Raw genomic sequence first — 17,252 nt, forward strand, 5'->3', positions numbered from 1 at the left:
GGTGGTCCAAGATTGAGGGAACTTGCGCCAGGCACTCGAAATCGGGATCGGTTACGCCTGGATAGACACTTGCTGCATCGACAAGCGAAACCTTACCGAGCCTACTGAAGCGATTAACTCAATGTTCAGGTGGTATTCAGAGGCAAAGATCTGCTTCGCATACCTCTCGGACATTCAGTCAGATGATGATATGACAAAGTCGGCGTGGTTCAGCAGGGGCTGGACACTCCAAGAGCTCATCGCACCGCGAGAAATGAAGTTCTACGACAGGCAATGGAGACTGATCGGAAGCCGTATCGAGCTTTGGAGGGAGATAAATCTCCGAACAATGATCGACGACGAAGTTTTGAAACATAACCCGCTGACGCAACAAAGCATACAGAGTCTACTAGCCAGCATTCCTGTTGGCCGGCGATTGTCATGGGCTGCCGGCCGTAAGGCAAAGAGAGTCGAAGACCGTGCCTACTCACTATTAGGTATTTTGGCATCAGTATGCCTCTTCTCTATGGGGAAGGTGACCGAGCTTTCATTCGATTACAAGAGGCGATCATCACCGAGACTAACGACATGTCGCTCTTTGCCTGGACGGATTCTAGCGTCACTTCGCCTGACCGCTCGGCCGGATTCTGTGGCATCCTCACCAACAATCCTGATCATTTCGGCTCTTGTCGGCATCTAATATCCGTTAACAATGCGAAATGTGGTCCAGAGGTCTGTTAACAATCACCAAGAACTTCTGAAAGAGAATGCAATATTAACGTATTCATGCCGCTATTGGTAGTTTTCTATGACGAACAAGGGTCTTCGACTAGAATCCAGGCTTTTCACGTACAATAAATTCGGCGAAGACACGGACTTCCTTAGTCTGGGTATTCCAAGAACCGCGGAAACCAAGTCTGAACCTTTGGGCATCCTGCTTCGTAAGCTCAATGGTGGTATCTTCGTCAGGATGAGGCCGGACGAGCTATACCTTAGGCAGTATGAGTTTGATAGTCGACCACTCGACAAGAGGATTCTTTTCATCGCTAAAAGGTTTACTGTAGATCTAACGGAGGAAATTGTGAGGATCCCTGGCCGTGACTTCAGGTTTTCCTTCGACACCGAGGAACCGAAGTTGGTATTGCGCATCATCTCTCAAGGAGCTAGCAGGGACCACTGGGACCCTGACACATACAGATTTGTGAGTCGACGCCTAAAAGAGTTCGAAGGATCAGTAGAAGTCGAGACCGTGACTGGGAAAAAGTTCATACTCATTTGCGGATTCGACACACATAACGGTACATGGGTCTATTTAGTAGACGAGGATCTTCGGAACAACGTACCACTATTCTATGACTATAAAGTGGCGGACGAAACGCTCAATGGTATTCCAGTCACAAGTATTCATTTCTTTAGTACCAGGTAAGTCGCAAAGAAACCTGCCCTTTGGATGAAAGTTAATCTCCAGCCGAGGATTAGGATGCCGCTCAAATTGACTACGGTTGAATGTGAAGCACAAGGGGGAAAGGGCTCTCAAAGGGCAGCTTCCGACTTGCAACCAGATGTAGAATGAGATCTTATTTCTACGAATCGCTGGAACTTATCGGTTAGATCGATTGAAATCGCTGCTTCACACTTCAGTAGATACCGCAATAGTAAGTGTTGGGTAGGGTGAATATATACCTAGATTCTACGTTTGTACATGAGAGAAGCACAGCATTAAAAATAGCATAATTTGCGAGGGATAGATAGTCGCAATCAGACAACGTCATTCACAGGGCAAAGTGAGCAAACGAAAGCCGAAAACAGATTCCTTTGAATGGTGTAAACACGACGAATGAAAAAAATACCTGCAACCTTTGGTCGTAGACACATCCAACCTGATAGGCACTAGCATAATGATTCACGCTATGTGTGTAGTTTTTTGTTTGAAATTTCTAGTTATCGTAAAGTAGCAAACATGCAGTAGGGTACTATATATATCGAAGAAGTGGGCGCACCACCCATTCCATTCAATGGAAAGAAGCTCCAGGCTTTTCAAACCTCTCCCAATCCAACCCTTTCTGTCATTTTGGTAAACCCCAGCCGTTGATGCATAATTGGTATAAAACTTGGTCCCATAATCTCCTTCATCTTCCCAGCCCCCATTCGGGTATTCAAAGAAACCACACCGCAGGACATCAGATGAGAAGTCCTCCGACAACACCAGCGGCAGCCATACCCAAGCTGAGCAGACCCCAGCGAACGTCACCGCGGGCCTCAATACCAGCGCTGGGCTGCGATGAGGATGAAGCAGAGGGAGAGCTCGAGGCAGAGCTGGGGCTGCCAGTGGCCGCGGAGCCGAGGGTACCACCTCCAGTCGCGCTGGGAGCGACGTTGGACTGCGCCGCGGCGGCGGCCTGGGCGTATTGCTCAATAGTTCTTTGACCGCTGGCACTGCAAATCTATCAGCAAATCTGACTAGATTCCTCCGAATAGGGGACATAAACTTACGGAGCGTTGATAACACCAACCATACCGCCCTGGCAATGCTGCCCAGTAGCACAGTAAAACCACTTGGGATTCGTATCCTTCACCTCGACAGTAAACACCTCCGACCCAACACCAGACGCAACCTGAACCGGACCGCTAAAGAAGCCCGTCGTGGATCCGTTGGTCAACGGCTGGCAAGGCGAGTCAAAGGCCGACTGGGCGACGGAGTGGGCGCGCGGGTAGAAGTGGAACTCGACGACGTCGCCGACGGCGGCGGTGACGCTGTTGGGTTCAAAGGTAAGGCCGCCATCGCCGACCTTGACGACGTGGACGCCGGTGATGCTGGATGAGGAGGAAGCGGCGGCGGACGCGGTGTTTGTGGAGGATTCTTGGGCGCCGTAGCCGTATTGGGCGAGGGCTCCTGCGGCGGGGAGGAGGGATGCGAGGAGGGTTGATGTGTGCATGTTGGATGTGTTTGTGAGGTTATGGGGTTGATTAGGTAGTGTCGAGTTAAGGAGTTGATGTGTATTGTTGTGATTTGCGAAAGCTTGTTTGGATTAATGAAGGATAGCAGCTAGACATCAGGGAAAGGAAGACGTCCTCTTATACGTGTAGATCTTCTTCCAGCCTTCACCTGGAGATGCCCAGGAAACAACACTAAAAACGACCCTCAAACGGTTTACACCCCTTGGAACATCCCAAGCCTCCATACTCAAGCCTACACCCCTCCACCTCACCAGGCACCATCCACGTTTGATCCTATCACCTTGAAGCTTTGGTCCCCAAACCATGTGGCGGCGGCCTCCTTCATCAAGTCCGTCTCGGAAGCAAATTGACCCTTGGACACTAGACCCCACCTCAACTTACCTACCAAGACCACAAGAAACAAAACTCGGCTAGGCGGTCATCCTCCAAGTAGCGTAAGGTAATCACAATTAAGCTCCGCCTCGCGGATAGGATATTTTCCATGGTGGCATGGTCTCCATCCCAAAACCCGCGCCCCAGCCGGCCGGGTGTATCTGACATCCGAGGTGGCAGCAGTCAGAGAGCCAGAGCCAAGGGCCAGGGATCAGGGGAGTGCTTGTGGGAACAAACACGAACAAGCGTGCAGGCCAAGCATTTTCCTGACGCATGCTGATCCCGGGGGAGGTGGGCAAGGGCTAGAAGAGGAGAGAGAGGAGAGGTCCCTCGTCTGAATGCGAATAAGTCTATTTCGAGTCCAAGCGTTTTCTTGTCTTGTCTTCTTTGGGCGTGACAGTGGCAGTGGCACCAGCAACATTGCAGATACACTACCAAGTCACATTAGCAGCTTGGTCTATCAGAGTTGGGCTCTAGGCCGAATTCAACTCAAATTAGCACAATAGCACGGAGTCCTCACGGAGGCGGACATTAACGCCTCCAAGTTTAGCATGACAAGCCAACGAGGTCTGCAACGGATTGGATGACAGAAAGTCTCAGTGAGTGCTCTGCTGTAGCCATATGACTGTCTGCCGGGATTCAACACAGCCGCTGTGCATGTCCCGTCCTTCCCGCGCCAATGTTCGGATCATGTTTCGAATAGTCGTGCCCCCCAAGGCCAGATGTAAGCGCCAGGAGACACCAGTCCAGTAAGGGTACCTCATTCGACGTGCGAAAGCGACGACAAAACACACAACAAAATTGTATCTTTTCTGGCCCCCATGAATAGCCGCTAGAGCCGTTTTCCGCCTAGGAAAGCTGGTCGCTGGTCAGCTAGTAAGCAGCCCCCTCGAACAAACCAACGAATTGGGGTCTCCAACCAAGTCAGAACAGAAACAATGGCCAAACCTCGTTCATCCCAAACAGAAACAGGGGGATCTTGGATGAAGGGGGAGTTGTCCAAGGATCACCGGTAGGTACGGCAAGCTTAATCCCCCTTCAGTTTCTCCCGCTCCCCAGTCTTCAGTACCTTTCCGATTGATCATGCTACAAAGTACCCAACGGATACATACTAGCTCGTTAGCGGCCTCCCAAGAACAACGTTTGGCGTTTCTCGCTTCGAGTGCCGAGCGTTCCATTCCCAGAGTTGGGGTGGCAGCACAACCCTGTCGGGGTGACTATCCGGGGTGATGATTGGACCGGGGGCCATCTTACGCTCTTTTGGCGCCTCAAAAGTTTAAAACGTCTTGAGCTTGAAGATGCCGCTTGTTCCAGCCCTTCACTCTCCCCCTCCTTGATCCTCCTTCAGGGGTTCAACGTTCTGAATATGATTTCATGAAGACCACTGGACTGCATTTACAGAGCAGAAATGAATATGTGTGAAGAGAGAAGAGAATCGCAGTCCGGATCAGAGTTAACAACCAAAAAGCCCACCAGACTCCACAACCCGAGAACGACACAAGCCTCAGCCCCTGTTCAGAGCCAACATCAAGTCAGCTTTCCCCACGCCGTTATTCCCAGCTGGGGAGGTCAAAAGAGGACTTGTCCCATCCCAAGCACCCAAAAATAAGGTTCCCCTAGTGTTCCTCTGCAGGCGGGTCAACAAAACTCCCATCTCCTCCGCATTTTTTTTCTGCACCAAGCGGGCACCATAGCCACCCTCGCCTAGCACCCGAGCCGGCAACCGGGACAACTCACTTCCCCAAGCGCTTGCTCTTGTGCATCCCATTCGTAGTAGATGCAGTAAATTGTCCGCCCAGAGACGATAACGGGGCCTTGTCTTTATTTCGTGTCACAAGTCCTCGGCTGAACCATCGCACCGGAGCCGGTCACGGAGATTCAATCGCTTCCCAAGTGTTGCCAATGCTCACACGATCTAACCTCTCCTGGTGCGCTATTCCACTGGAGTCGTCAGATTGGTAATTGGGTTTGCCTTATTCAACACGATGCCTCGCCTTATTACAAACCATGACTGATGTCCGACGCCAATATTTCCCTGGCTCGTATCCCAAGTTCCCAACAGCTAGTAACCATGGTACCCGGAATCGAAACAAAACAAGTTCGTGACAGCGTGACGTGACGTGACAGCCATAACATGTACAAACTCAACTCAATAAAACACACAGCGCAAGGTCCCCGCCGCTGCCAGCATCATCAGATGAAAGCTCTTCACTCTTCATCGCTTGAGCTGGAGGAAGCCGCTGCTGCCGCTGCTTCTTTGGCGTCATCGCCTGCCTTCTTCTCCTTCTTGTTCTTCTTACCCTTCTTCTTATTCTTCTTCTTGCTTGAGGAGCTCTCGGCTGGCTCACCCAGATCAATCAAGTTGGTCGAAGCCGGACCATTACCGGCATTTCCAGCCGAGACAGCCTTGGAGATCTCGACCAACATCTTCTTGAGCTCTTCAACCTCCCCCCGCAACTGCTGCACCTCGTAGATCGTAGGATCGTGCTCCAAGTTGGTCTTTGCGCTTGTGCACACCTTGTTCCATCCATCAGATTCGAAGTCGACCTGGTCCATCATTTGCTCCCACTCCTCGATTGTGTCGTCGTCTTCCTCACCTCTCGCTCGGTTGCTCCTAATGTCGGCGGCTGAGCGAGTCTCGAAGACTGCGGCGACAACAAGAACCGGCGAGTAGAGGATTCCCATGATGACGTCACTCATCTTCTCGAACTTGGATTTCTCCATCCACCAGAAGAGGCAAATAACAATCATCTCGATGAGGTTGAATGGCGGGATGTAGACATTTTCATCGGGGGCACGAACGAATTGCATCGTCTTTTGAGCAAACAGCGCGAGGTACTCGTCGTTGGCGTTATCGTAAATGTCTTCGTATGCGGAGTTGTACAGCGCAATGAGGATGTTGAGCAAGACGACCTGCGATCCGCATTAGCAATTGGCCCCATCCTCTCATAGAACCACGACTTACCATGACAATGAAGGTGAAGCAGTAGTACAGGATAATACCGAACGGCGGCGAAAACCTGTCGAATCCGTCAAAGTCGGGGCTCTGCATGATGGCATTAGCCATGGCTGACATGATAAATGTTATATCATCAGCCACCAAGTCGTCTGCCAAGTCGAGACCAATAAAGGCCTGGAGGAATCCAATGATCAACACAGCAAGCAGGGCGAAGAAGATGATTGACTCCTTCATCATGACCTTTAGCACGACTAGCATGGCTCCAAAGAAGCGGAAGCTGTCGAGATAAAGCAAAAGGCGAGACCAAATCATGGGTGCGCTGAAAGCCAAGAAATTGTAACTCAATTCACTGTACATTTTCCGCGCGGGCTCGCCCTCGTCGTGGGTAAGGCCGATGATGCGGAGAATGAGGGATAGTGTGATGAAGGTGTAGAGAACGCCATTGAATGCATTCCAGAAACCCAGGATGTGGTAACCGGCCTTCCAGAATTTGGTGACCTCCTCGCAGATAAAGCCGAGGGTGAAGATGTACAACAACACCTCAGCCGCGTCCAAAACACCCTTGGCGTTGACCGAGTTGATAACGGCAGTGTAGAGACCAATGTAGATGAGGGAGATGAGCACCTGAGTGGCATTCTGGTACATGGGAGCACGGATACGATCGGGGTCCATATGCACGAGGAAGGACGGGTTCGTTTTGTCCTTGTAGTCAACGAATACTGCAGGGTCGTTCTCGTCCTGAACCAGCCAACCCTTCCATAAGTAGGAAATGCATTTCTGGTATCCCGAGGAGCCAATGACTCTGACGGCGTGGAGATCGACGGCCTTCTCGATAGCGTTCGCGGGCGGCGTGGCTTCGCCGTCGACGACCACAGAGTATCGGCGGAGAAGAACGGAGTGCATTAGGTATTGCAGGTCGTCTTCGGTTTCGATGCTGTATCCAGCTGTTAGTCTCTCGGGTGTCTCCTCTTGGGCAATGGCGTTATAAATACACACATCTGCTTCGCTATAACCTCACAAGCGACGGCACGCACTCTGTGTAGGTCTGCGTCCCAGAGTTCAGCCAAGGCCTGATGCTTGAACCATCTCTTGCAAACAATCAAGCAGAAGACTACACAGGATCCATAGTGCGAGCCGCCAGCTTCCTTGGCGGCCTTGACGACCTTGGTCGTGATGATCTTGCTATGCGCCTTTGTAATCTCAACTTCGTCCAAATTCGCAGGGGACTGCCAGCTCAATCAGGTGTCGAAGCTTGAGGGCAATCTTTGTTACTTCGGGGGCAGGGATCGCGGACTCGAGGTGCTCGCTTCGGTACTGCGGCAGGACTAAATCGGGGCAGCAAGCCCGAGTGTAAGCTGTTGAAACTGATGGGGGGGGGGGGGTCCCATGGCGTGGTGAAGAACAACACGGCTGAGATTGGTACAGCTCGACGTTTCAAAGGAAGAGGTGATCGATTAGAAGGGATACGTACGGCGTCTTCGGTCATCGCGGATCCAGTCCGAGTGGAAGTCGTGGTGATGGCGTGGGTGCCTATCCCACCCCAGCATACGGGACACCCAGTTGAAGTTGGCCATGACGACCGCGATTGCTTCGTTTTTTGTCGTCAGGAATACTTTCGTCTGACGCTCTGTCCGTTTGAATTGACAATTGATCGATCGAGGGATTCGGCGCGGTCGGATCGTGGGAGCAGCAGTCGAGCAGCAAGAGCGAATTGACAGGAGCTCACAGGAGGTAATCCTCTGGATGGAAGCTGACAATTGATCGAAGCCCAAGAAAATCAAGAAGCAGGAAAGAAATGCCAGATTCTGCTCCTGGCTCTGAGGAGGTGCAGCAGCGGCCGTCGCATTCTCGTCTGCCCTCCGCGCGGCCAGGTTCCCTGTTTTTGTTGTTGGCGCCAGAGAGAAGGTCCGACAGGAGCTTGTCCTCTTCCTGCCGCAGGTGACGTCGACCGACAGCGGGGCATTCCCTGTGCATGACTGGGGGGGGGAAGGTGGATCCTTAACAGTTCGCCGCCTTTCATAGTGGTGGATGAGATAATCAGGGACATTGAAGCTCCAATCTACGCTAGTCCCTCCTTGGTCGTCCCCACATCGCTGGCGTGGGAAAGTTGGCTGCGCTGCCACGCTTCACCAGCTGAATCCTGCCGCCGTCACTCACACACCACCAGTCTCAGTCTCGGACCTCTTTTTTTTTTTCTGTTTTTTTCCCTTGTTTTTCACTCGAGTCTCCAATTTCATGATGAATTTCTCTAGCTCGAAATGAGGCAGCCCTTAGCTCAATCGCATAAATGTCCAACGACATGGCATCTCATACCTTTTCTTCAGACCCGCCTTCTCCCACGAAGCAATCAGCTGAGAATCTTCACCATTAGTGAACAGCCCAGAATAGTAGGAGTGCATGAGTGACCAACCTCATTAATTTCATTCGTTTTCGGTCAAAGTTATGTTTCACATATAGTCTCCAAACGAGACCACCCCGACGCTGATGATGTCTCACTCTTGCCCGCTCATCGTCTTCACCCAAGACTCCATGCCATTCATCAAGTCACTTGATTGACCACGAAGGGCCTCTTCTGTCCCCATTGGCTTGCTCTCTGGTTTCTCCATCGTCATCTTCTTCACCTCTCTCATTCCCTCACAATCATAAATGAGAGAAATAGTGTAGAGACAGAAAAAGTGAGCGGTGCTTACCCTCCCATCACCCGCATGCTGGCCGTCTCATCGCTCAGCCTTGACCCCTCGCGAATGGCTGAAGTATGCCCATCTCCCTCATGTGGTAAGACTAGGTCGTGAGTCTTGCCGAATCTCTCGCTGATGATGATACCCTCACATCGTCCATCACGCCGTCGCTCCCGTAGTCTCCTTCCATAAGTCGGTCACCATGTTCGCGATATTCTGAATAGCCTCCGGCGCGTTCGGCAGATGATGGCCCCCCGGATATCTCACAACCTTGCGCGTACCCCGCTCAGAACACTGCTCAATCAACATCTCGCTCGCCGGCTTCCACGGATCAAACAAGCCGACCACATGGACAGTCGGCAACCGAATCAGCACGTCGTCGGGCACAAAAGGCGGATACGTCCCGCAAAGAAACACCCCAAAGAAGTTGTACGGCACAAACGGCTGCCGCTGCTGCTCAATCAACAGACTCGACGCCGCGCGCGCCCCTTGCGAGAACCCCAGCACGCCGACGTAGGGCCCCGTCTGCTGTACGTACACCTTGAGCATTTCCATCGCCGTGTCCTTTTGCTGCTGGAACTCCTCGGCGGGGATGGAGGGATCGTCGCTGACCCATCGTCGGTACGGCCCGCACCCTTCGAATACGGGGAGTACGCCCGGCCCGGCCTCCGTTTCGATCGGCCCGTCGAGATAGACGAATTCGAAGCGCGGCTCGAGGACGCGCGAGAGCCTGATGAGTTGAATCTGGAAGATGCCTGCTGAAGAACCGCCTCCGTGCAGACAGAGAATCTTTGGCCGTTCCCGCGGCGCCTCGTTGACTGCGTACGGCTGGTACATGGCCTGACTCTGCCCGTGTTGCTGGCGCGCTAAAGAAATACCCGAGAAGCGAGGAAGAGGAGTGGCGTGTGGCGAGTGAACTGGACTCCAGAGAACGGACGAGATAGCGAGTGACAGATACGGCCTTGCGTGAGAACTGTAGAGTGACGTGAAGGATCTTTCTTCCAGAGACCTCCTCACACAGCGTGCGTGGTGCGACTGAAGTGACAGGGCAGTAAATGTGACTGACGGGGATGCAGGTGAGATGAGAGAGAAAGTGGATCATATGCTCGCTCCAGCCTCCAGTTCCCAGGCCCCCCACGGCCCCCAAAGCTCTCGGCCGTTTCGGGCTTCTGCCATCTTGAACCTCCGACGCCCGGCCCCTGGTCTCATCTTTCCAGTTCGCCTTACATAAGCGTAAAGGAAACTCACATCTACCATCTGGCCAACCAAGTCGTCTCTGGGAACTCTATCAGGCAGCATCAAGATTACACGGAAACGTTCTAGTCTGACTCGGGTCGTTGGCGTTGAACTTTGAGGCTGCACTGTTGGAAGACTGTTCAACACTCGTCCGGTTCGGATCCGGCTTATCCGTTGATTCGATGCGTAACCCTAGTGTTTTGGCCATGTGGTGATGGAAGTTAAGTATTCTTAAGCTTTAGAAACCGTGACTTTACTAATCTTACAAGGTTAAAGAGGCGATAGACTAATTGATTTATGGTGGCCAATGGGTGGAGATGAGGAATGGTCGGGAGGTGGCACTGACTTCACATTTGCTCATTATAATATTCACTGCCTCGATCTAGTTGAATTTTTGTGCTCTTCACTGTCGCGTCTTCTAAGGGATGTAAACTATAATTGATTCATGTGTTGCTTCTTGGATCTATGAAGCGTATGTAATAATAAACATGCTGACACGTAAGACCCTTGATGATTTGGCTACCACTCTGTTATCTTTGGAAACAGCTGCAGCTTAGAGTGTAAATCCTCCGACTCAATAGTTTCCACTTCGCAGATGAATCGTAGAGCACGGCGATTTGCGACATTCTGCCACGGCTCGATAACCCCATCGCGAATCTCCAGTTGCCATGTCGCTGCAATTGAGAGTTTCGCGGTCTTCTCCTCCCCAGTATCAAATCGGAGGGAAAATGCTACTGACTCCGTGGGACTGAATACTTCCATCATTTCAAGCTTGGGCATATGCGTGGCTGCCATCCCTGCTGCCATTATCAAGAAATTCGTCCCCGCAACGTTACGAGCAAGTCGAGCAGCATGCGCCGTCAGGGCCAAATTAGTAAGGCACGACCAACGACGTGGGTGCTCTGGGTCGTTTGCCGGGGCACCAGTAGATATAGCATCGATGTGGTTTTCGAAAAAGTCTGCGGCATCGATGACGTTGGCCAATGCGACGCGTTCACGCCGGTAGCTCGCCTCCACAGCCGCAGAAACGAGACCGTAGTTGACCGGTCTAGATCGCCAAAGGTCCCAGGGGAAGGTCGTGATTTGTGCTTTCCAAAGGTTCAACGTCTGAATCCTGGGGTTATTAATTACGGCATGCAGGATTTCTTCGCTGGCCGCCTCGCCCGTCCCCTGCTCATTTTGGTCAACAGCAGGCCAGTATAGATATCCGAAATATTGTAGACAGGACATGCTGGAGACGAGCTTTTTCATCAAGCCTCCTGAGAAGCTTTGATAGTATTGCCGGTCCATGGAGAATCTCTCAATGATGGGAACTTGCGGTAATTCCTCAGCTTGAAAATCGGGTTCTGAGAAAGTGCTGAGAAGACGCTTTTTGGCATCCAGAGTCCGGTTTGCCTGTGCTAGATGACGAGAGTATCGATGAAAGGCGTTGCAAGGGTGCATGTGGTTGTTCTTAGCTTTGAAGCTAGCACAAAGTTCAAGTGCGATATGGTGTCCAGGTGTTGCTTTTCCCCACTGTGAAAGCACACAAAATAGGGCCGTCAACGCTTCCGTGACTACTACATTGACTGCCGTTATCGTGTCGCCATCCTCTGGCTGATAGTGTTCTGCGCCGGTGAACTCCGCTGTTCCGATGAGGAGGGTAATATTCCTGACAAGCTTTATCCGATAACCTTTCACAACCTGGTCCAGGCGGCCGATTTCTCTTCCGCAGGACCGAATACACAGACTTTCAAATATCTCAGGCTCAAAGGAATATTGCCATTCCCTCGAGACGCTGGACCAATGTGCCATTTGATGTCTTTCCTTAGCTAGCGGTGGGAGCTTCTCAAGTACCATAAGCCGGAGCTCTTGTGGCAAGGCCTTCCACAATGGGTGGACAGAGCTGCCTGTGTTTCGAGGATTGGCATCGTGCTCCTCATTTGAGCTGAAGATAATATCTGAACATAGCTCCATTGTTGAATGAGGTTTGATGTCTGAGTAAGGATTTAGCGCTTCATCTACGTTTCGATGGTGCGTCTTTTTTCGTATTTGCGTATTCTGTTTCGTTTTCGTTGAGTTGTACAATGAGAAATGATTGAGAGCTGGCGCTACCTTATACCTCGCATGAAAAGTTGTCATTCCGACACCCGGAAGGGCAGCACCTTAGTACACTTCGAAATTTGGGCGGGCACTTGAGACCTTGAAGGCCAACCAAAGTACTTTGTTATCGAATAAGATAAAAGCTTTGTGAGTTACAAGTACGCCAACCGTTCTCACCTCTAGCTAGGTTCTAGTAATGAGCCATGCCATTCATGTTTCACCTACGCACTCATCTTCAAGGCTTTCGGCAGATCCGATGCACTAGCTGTCTATATGTAAGACGTTGACCCATCTCGACATACGCAAGCAGGCAAACACTCGATATTCTTGACGATGTGATTTGCTGGCTAGGTAGCTGGGATTTCAAAGTTCCGTCTGTGCTCTCTGTAACACAGCTAACTTGATTACTTGCCCTGAATAAAAGGGGCCTTCTCGAGAGCCTGTCCCTGGATGTGCCAAACACTCCGACCCAGATGCACAAGATGCTCACCAAAGTCCTCCAGAACCTCCTCCACACTAGGCTCCTCCTCGCCTACGGAGTCATCCGCAACATTGTTCTCCACGCCGAATGTGAGATCATTCCACATCTTCTTCCAACAAGCAATCGCTCCGATAGCAGCGGGGTGCTTGCTCTGGACATTGGTAGCGATCAAGTAGAAGGATGATCGTTTCTTGTGACTGGTGCGAGGCTTTTTGGCAAAAATGTTGGAGAACTTGCTGAATAGGTGGAGCTGAAGAATGGTTCTCCAAGCCTCGGGCTTATGCAGCAAGATGATCATGGTGCCTCCCGGGCGTAGATGCTCGAGGCTAAGAGCCAGCTGCGCGCAAGAAAGTCTGCGAGCTTCGGACATGTTCTTGTCACGGTAGTCGGCCCGGTCCTGAGTGCGCAGGACCTGACCATCGCAGAAGGCAAGGTCGAAAATGTTGTCTTCGGTCAGCTGACGCTCCGTGTAGAACTTGCTGAAATCGGGATGGTCGGACGGTATGACGGCCTTGCCCATGTCCGCGGCGAGCATAGTGATGTCCATCCATCTCTGATCGAGATAGGGAGTTGGTTGGAGTCGAAGCTTTTGACCTCCATCCTCCTGGGGAAGACTGAAGCCAATGGCGCGGGACTTCCAATTCATGTCCAAAGCTACGTCGAGGAAACCGCCAGGGGCCATGCACATGTCGAGAATGCGACCTTTGCCGATGCCTGCTCTGGAGATGTCGAACGCGCCGGTGGCTGTGTGGATCTCACTGGCAACCTTCTTCATCACTTCGAAGAAGAATTGGCAGACGCGATCATCGGCGTTGTCGGCAGCGTTACGCTGGTTTTCGAAGAAGGTGTCCCCAGCTGCGTTTTCCCATCCCTGCGACCGAGTTCAGTGATTATTCGCCGGCTGAGAAATCATTGCGACTTCATACCTTCTTGCGCAGTGTCTGGAGCTTTGCAAACTCTGGGACGTTGCTCTCCAAGTACTCGTTGATGACTTGTCTCCGACGATCTCGGACCAAGTCCGCGTCACTCTGCTTCTCGACTTCTATGTGAGCTTGATCAATGAAGGCAGTGATGCCGACTTCGAGGCTCGCCTTGTCAACACTGCTGTTATTCATCATGAGGTTTGCCATGACGCGTGACTCGGCGATGTTGTGGCTAGGGATGTTGTTGCCAGGTTGAGGTTTTGATGTGTAGCTTCGAAAAATAAGTCGATAATATTTCGCTTTAATTTGGGAAAGAAGTAAACTCTTCAATTATTCACGGTTGGAGGAAGGAGCACATTAAATATGAAGACATCCCCGGTCACTCCTTCCAAATACAAAACGAACAGGGAGCCTGAAAGGCAGCCAGCCTTCCATGCGGGAATAAACATGGTGACCCGTGATTCCGTGGAAGGCTGAATCATAGCCCTCTCTTACCGCTGGCATTGAGCATCGATCAATCAAATATTTGGAACCGTGTGATTCAGATCGCACAGCGCTTTGAGAAGGCTTCCAATGGCTTTATGAGACACTCCTGTTGTTTCCCTTCTCTTGCTTTGTTCAGCTGCCTCTGAACTCAGATATCAGGTATGACTTACTCTGATAACAAACACTTTCTAGGTTATTTTCCACCCGAGTGCATACCTTTGCATCTTTCATTGGCTTGTTAATTCCAGTAGAGTCATGCAGCGCCATTTAGGAATGACTACCCCAGGTTCTTCACAACAACCAGCACACACTTTAGAGAGGCCATAAAACGCAAGTTCGGGAGATCATGAGATGTTTAGTCAAGCTATCAAATAAAATGTTCTCATATTGCGTGGATGTGCTCAGGTTTCTAATAATATCTCAGTCAATAACACATTCCGAGTCTATGAAAAGGCACATAAATCTTTTGACGGAGCCTAACTTACATACCTCAAATCTACTTCTGTCATGGTTTCAAATACTCCAGTCAATGTTTAGACTGAAGTATATCCCTACTGGAGTGCCAAACGCCCTTGACTCCTCTAACAATCTCATACCGCCCATCGTACAGCGGGTACACAACGACGGCAAAGAAAGCAAAAAATTGCCAGATGATCGCCACCGTTGTCCAGCTCTTGAAGAAGGTCTTCTCAAAGATGTAGTCGCGATACAGTGGCATTGGCCAGAGAATGAAAGTAACGAGTACGATGGCGACGAACATGTACCAGGCGATTCGGTACCAGCGGTAGAGCAACTTGATCGTGTCGTCGTCGAATGGGTGGCAAACATCGTCCAGATTGACTTCACCCGCCAGTGCGTTATCTTTGGAAGAGACCGCAGGAGGGAGCTTTTCTCCCGCAGCAGTGACGGTATTCTTTTCCGCGTCACCTGGTTTTTCGGTATCGAATAAAGACGACACGGGCGGTTCTCCTTCCGATTTCGACGAAGTATTTCCGTCATTCTTCGCCTCCTCCTTTTCGGTACTTTCCTTCAACTGAGTCTCTTCTGCTATCTCAGCGACAAGGAATCGTCTCCAATCGAACTTTTCAGGTTTGTAGAGAGACAAAAGTACCGAGTAGAGCGCAGGCGAGAAGAAGGATCCAATTGCTCCATATAGAGCCGGTAAGCTACCTTCTGTGGTCTTCATGTTGATCTCGCCGTAAATGACGTGCGCTGTTCCGAGCCAGATGCCCAATCCCGTAAGGAAACCAAGAATCGGGGATGCAATTGCTGCTAGTCGCGTCTGGCCTGACCAGCACAGAGTCAAGCCAAGCGGAATGATGCCAGGGCAAGAAAGGATAGGACGGAAGTAGCCAATCCAGGTCATATCAGCGCCTCCGTAGTTCAACGCCAGTGAGATGGCCGTGATGAACACGGCATGGAACACCACTGTAAGATGGCTAACATGGACCAATTTCTTATCGGATGCTTTGGGGTTGAGGTACGTTTTGTAGACATCAAAAGATAAGATGCTGCTGACTGCGATCATCGATGAAGAGACGGTGCTCGTCAACGCCATGAACACAAGGACGAGAAAAGCGTCGATGCCCTGGTCGCCAATGAGGGCTTTTATGGTGTATGGCATGACAAGTCCAGCGTTGACCTGTGCCGACGTGAACTCATGTGGGTAGCCTGGCCAGATGGGAGTGTTGTGCAGTGCTCGCGCAGTGAGACCGATTACGGTACCGAGGCCCCACGGGATACCAAAGATTGCTACTGCAGCCAAGTTATATCCTGGAACAGTGGCGTTCACTTCAGTTGCGAATGACTTTTGCCAAAAAGCGGTGTCCTGCCATTTTGATCAGCATCAACTTCTGTGAGCACATGCACGCAACCACTTACCATTACGACAAGAGCCAAGTTTCCAAACTTCAAAATCAATCCCCAAATGATCGCATCTCGAGACTTCATCGTGAGTAGCGAGCCCTTGTAATTCCCGTCAATTAAGTTCTCTGAAGCTGTGGCCACCACCTTATCGTATAGTCCACCAAGCCCACCAACGGCATCGTGAGTGAGGACCTTGAGTGTAAAGTAGATGATGAGGATCAGGGCGATGAGAGTATGCAAGTAGTCCGTGATGAAGGTGGCCTTTAGCCCACCAACAGCTGTGTAAAGTACGACTGGTTTGTACTATGTCAGTCACGTTCGCGTTTGGGTCAAAAAGCTGGCGTGACCAACCTCCAAGTGGAATGAGAATCGTGGCAGCGACGAAATGCATCCCCGAGATACCATATATCAGTTGCGATCCAGTGAGGATCATACCAGCACAGCCGAAAACGTTATTCGTGATGTTGAGGATAATGAAGACAATGTGACCGATCCATCCGTATCTTAACCGAATGATTTCAAGCGAAGTGTGGGCGTATGGAACCCGAATCTTTGCCAAAACGCCGAGTGCTGCCATCAGGGCAATCTGGAAGCAGAGACCTGTTGACCACCACTACTCAGAGCATCAATGACAACTCCGTCTATCGTATCGTTGGGGCAAATGCACTTACAAAAGGCACAGCAAGGCCAAATTTGTAGCAAAACGCTGCTGAGAATACTGTCTCATTGATCCACATCCAAGAAGAGAACACGGCTGATGCTGTCAAGCCTGTCCCGACCGATCGGTTGGCCACCATGAACATTTCTGAGGTGCCAGAGTCTTCTGCCAGGTACGCCTTTTGGATCTTAACGGCTGCCAGAATAACGCCACAGAAACCAATACCAAGGCCAATGAGCATGCCATAGCTGGTCGACTGAGGAATCAGGGTCTCCCCTGATACACCTAGCTGAACCGACATTGTGACAAGATGTTTGTCTACAAATCCCCTGTGTACGAGCAGGCCGATTTGCGAGTCGATGAGATGGAAAGCGGAGGCTCAAAACACCAAATTTGGAATCCATTGTAAAAGGCCAAGCAGAACTACTTTAACATGAGTCGCTTCCGCAAAGCTTGACTTTGAACCGAGATCGGTATCAAAAGGCCCCAGTTCTTGGTCACATCTTAGCTGCCCCGCATTGCGTTATGAACTCAACCCATGTCGGTAACTACGATTACTTACTTGCCAGCCAGG

At 51.0% G+C, this 17,252-nt stretch overlaps 4 protein-coding genes across 4 annotated transcripts; all 4 read right to left on the reverse strand.

The window, feature by feature from the left end:
* Positions 1–2,159: 2,159 nt before the first annotated feature.
* On the reverse strand, positions 2,160–2,915 carry N0V96_003087 (uncharacterized protein; the record flags this gene model as incomplete). The annotated part of the gene is made up of 2 exons (XM_053189755.2): positions 2,160–2,415; positions 2,473–2,915. The coding sequence occupies 2 exons, from the start codon at positions 2,913–2,915 to the stop codon at positions 2,160–2,162; spliced, it is 699 nt and encodes a 232-aa protein (XP_053052678.2).
* Positions 2,916–5,517: 2,602 nt separating this feature from the next.
* On the reverse strand, positions 5,518–7,842 carry YVC1 (Calcium channel yvc1; the record flags this gene model as incomplete). The annotated part of the gene is made up of 5 exons (XM_065756735.1): positions 5,518–6,222; positions 6,275–7,202; positions 7,265–7,494; positions 7,541–7,593; positions 7,740–7,842. 5 exons carry the CDS (start codon positions 7,840–7,842, stop codon positions 5,518–5,520), a joined length of 2,019 nt encoding a protein of 672 aa, XP_065614502.1.
* A 1,263-nt stretch (positions 7,843–9,105) lies between these two features.
* N0V96_003089 (uncharacterized protein) lies at positions 9,106–9,783 on the reverse strand (the record flags this gene model as incomplete). The annotated part of the gene is made up of 1 exon (XM_053189753.2): positions 9,106–9,783. One exon carries the CDS (start codon positions 9,781–9,783, stop codon positions 9,106–9,108), a length of 678 nt encoding a protein of 225 aa, XP_053052676.2.
* A 2,885-nt stretch (positions 9,784–12,668) lies between these two features.
* On the reverse strand, positions 12,669–16,979 carry N0V96_003090 (uncharacterized protein; the record flags this gene model as incomplete). Its single annotated transcript, XM_065756736.1, has 7 exons — positions 12,669–13,616; positions 13,672–13,900; positions 14,644–14,650; positions 14,710–15,982; positions 16,036–16,313; positions 16,372–16,633; positions 16,692–16,979. The coding sequence occupies 7 exons, from the start codon at positions 16,977–16,979 to the stop codon at positions 12,669–12,671; spliced, it is 3,285 nt and encodes a 1,094-aa protein (XP_065614503.1).
* Between the last annotated feature and the right edge of the window lie 273 nt (positions 16,980–17,252).

Source organism: Colletotrichum fioriniae (genome assembly GCF_027942845.1).
Source record: "Colletotrichum fioriniae strain IMI 355084 chromosome Unknown scaffold_3, whole genome shotgun sequence".
Classification (NCBI taxonomy): domain Eukaryota; kingdom Fungi; phylum Ascomycota; class Sordariomycetes; order Glomerellales; family Glomerellaceae; genus Colletotrichum; species Colletotrichum fioriniae.